We start from the raw sequence: 2,203 nt of genomic DNA, 5'->3' as shown, positions 1-2,203 counted from the left end.
TTTCTACAGAGAGACAAGTTCCTATGCCCGCTGGTCAGACTCTCTTACTTGACAGCCCCCTGCGCACCTTAACGTGCCTGCCGGAGGCTGTACAGAGAACTACTGCAGAGAATCAAGAGCAGAGACAAGTACACGCAGGCAGGGAGCAGTTACTCACACGGTGCACAACCCCTGCAGTTCCCCCGATACTCAGGCCCTCGGTACCTCGAATAACGGAGCTCAGAAAGCAGCCCTCACTGCACAGCACAAGCTCACAAGACCCAAGGAGATCTCTCCATCGCTTTCTGTGCCAAATTTGGCAAAAGGAAGGTTGAGGGAGAAGAAAGGAGGGGGCACCTGGAGTTGAACCAGGGACCTCTTGATCTGCAGTCAAATGCTCTGCCACTGAGCTATACCCCCTGGGTTTGCACTCGTACAAGGAGCAATAAAAATCTTGATACGTAGCTCGGTTTTTACGTGCGCTGGCTAGATCGTGCTCTATGACAGCACCCTCGGTTGCATGCTCATGTACAAGGAAAATTGTGCACAGAAAGTTCCTGCAGACAATCTGGAGACAAAGACACCCAGACGGGGTCTAATTACGCACGCCAACTGGATCCCCAGCAGCTTCCTCACGGGCCAGAACAACTACTGCCATGGCCAGGCAACGACCATTATGCCTCTGCTTCGTCACCGACACGGGTATTGATTTTCACAGAAGCGTTTAGCTGAGCGCTCACTATCTTGAATACTCAAGTTCAGAGACCTGCCTTCTGTGCACAGCGGACCTAAAAGTGAGGAATGCTCCTCCTCTTCCCTGGAAAAAGCACAACCCAAAGGGGGCACCTGGAGTTGAACCAGGGACCTCTTGATCTGCAGTCAAATGCTCTGCCACTGAGCTATACCCCCCGGGCACAGCACCCTCACAAGGAGGTTTTAAAAGCGTTCCTACAGAGAGCCAAGCTTCCATGTCCGCCGGTTAGATTCCTTTACTTGACAGCCCCCCGTGCACCTTAACGTGCCTGCCGAGGGCTGTACCGGGAGTTAAGTAGAATGAATTATGATAAATACGATTACTGCAGAGAATCAAGAACTCGGAGAAATACACCCAGGCAGGGAGCAGTTACTCACACGGTGCACAACCCCTGCAGTTCCCCCGATACTCGGGGCCTCGGTACCTCGAATAACGGAGCTCAGAAAGCAGCCCTCACTGCACAGCACAAGCTGACAAGACCCAAGGAGATCTCTCCAACCTCCTTCTGTGCCAAGTTTGGCAAAAGGAAGGTTGAGGGAGAAGAAAGGAGGGGGCACCTGGAGTTGAACCAGGGACCTCTTGATCTGCAGTCAAATGCTCTGCCACTGAGCTATACCCCCTGCGCACACACCTGGCAACTCACCAACAAAACGACATTTTAAAGTGTGTTCTTGCCCAATCTTCGACCCCTCCGCTCCATGGGAATCAAATCCTGCTGCAGAAGTTGCAAGACCAAAGTGCGACAGCAGCAGGGACAGCGAGTCGCCGCGCTCCGACACGGGAGACGGAGGCCGTCTCCGCTCGTCATTTACCAGGCGACCTTGGCCCAGCTGCTCTCCATCGCTCCCTCTCTTTCCTCTCCTAGCTGCAGTCTGTTCTCCGAGGAGACTGGAACTTGACACGGCAACTGCCCGAGAGCCTTGGGCATTCTCCCCACGCTTTCTAGCTCCGACCGTAACGTGAAAAAGAATTCTTGGGAGGGGAAGCCGAGCTGATCCTACCAGTTAGCCCTCCAGCAAACAAACGCCCCCGAAATCCCAAGAAAAGGTGGGCTGGGAGGGGGCACCCGGATTTGAACCGGGGACCTCTTGATCTGCAGTCAAATGCTCTACCACTGAGCTATACCCCCACGGCACCTGCCCTGCCCCTGCCCAGCGGGAATCTCCCTGTTCATCTCCAGCACAGCAAAGCTCCGCAAATGAATCCCGGGACAAGAAGCAGCTTCTCCTGAAACGCTCGTCTCTGTCCGCACAAACACCCCGCTGACGGTCCTCTTCTCTCGTGGGAATCTGCTCCTCCACCTCTGCCCAGCACCCGATCAACCCGGGGACGCAGCCTGCAGGCAGTTTGTGGGAAAGGCATTGAAATAAAGAGCCCCAAACCAAGGTTTTCTGGATAAAAAGGAGGAAAAGGGAGGGGGCACCCGGATTTGAACCGGGGACCTCTTGATCTGCAGTCAAATGCTCTGCC

At 54.5% G+C, this 2,203-nt stretch overlaps 1 protein-coding gene and 4 non-coding genes across 5 annotated transcripts in view; all 5 read right to left on the bottom strand.

The window, feature by feature from the left end:
- The window catches only part of CWC25 (CWC25 spliceosome associated protein homolog), an 8,138-nt gene extending 7,501 nt beyond the window's left edge, over positions 1 to 637 (bottom strand). The window contains exon 1 of the mRNA XM_009274868.2: positions 587 to 637. Coding sequence (XP_009273143.1) covers positions 587 to 637 — 51 coding nt within the window. The remainder of the gene's footprint in view (positions 1 to 586) is intronic.
- Positions 328 to 399, bottom strand: TRNAC-GCA. The gene has a single exon. It is a non-coding gene; the product is annotated as a tRNA-Cys (tRNA).
- Positions 638 to 816: 179 nt separating the features above from the next.
- Positions 817 to 888, bottom strand: TRNAC-GCA. The gene has a single exon. It is a non-coding gene; the product is annotated as a tRNA-Cys (tRNA).
- A 393-nt stretch (positions 889 to 1,281) lies between these two features.
- On the bottom strand, positions 1,282 to 1,353 carry TRNAC-GCA. The gene has a single exon. It is a non-coding gene; the product is annotated as a tRNA-Cys (tRNA).
- Positions 1,354 to 1,790: 437 nt separating this feature from the next.
- Positions 1,791 to 1,862, bottom strand: TRNAC-GCA. Its single transcript has one exon. It is a non-coding gene; the product is annotated as a tRNA-Cys (tRNA).
- Positions 1,863 to 2,203: the final 341 nt, after the last annotated feature.

The sequence above is a fragment of the Aptenodytes forsteri genome, unplaced genomic scaffold, assembly GCF_000699145.1.
Source record: "Aptenodytes forsteri isolate BGI_AS27 unplaced genomic scaffold, ASM69914v1 Scaffold640, whole genome shotgun sequence".
Taxonomy (NCBI): Eukaryota; Metazoa; Chordata; class Aves; order Sphenisciformes; family Spheniscidae; genus Aptenodytes; species Aptenodytes forsteri.
The sequence above is the reverse complement of the archived record's forward strand: the minus strand, read 5'-3'. Positions and strand labels throughout refer to the sequence as shown.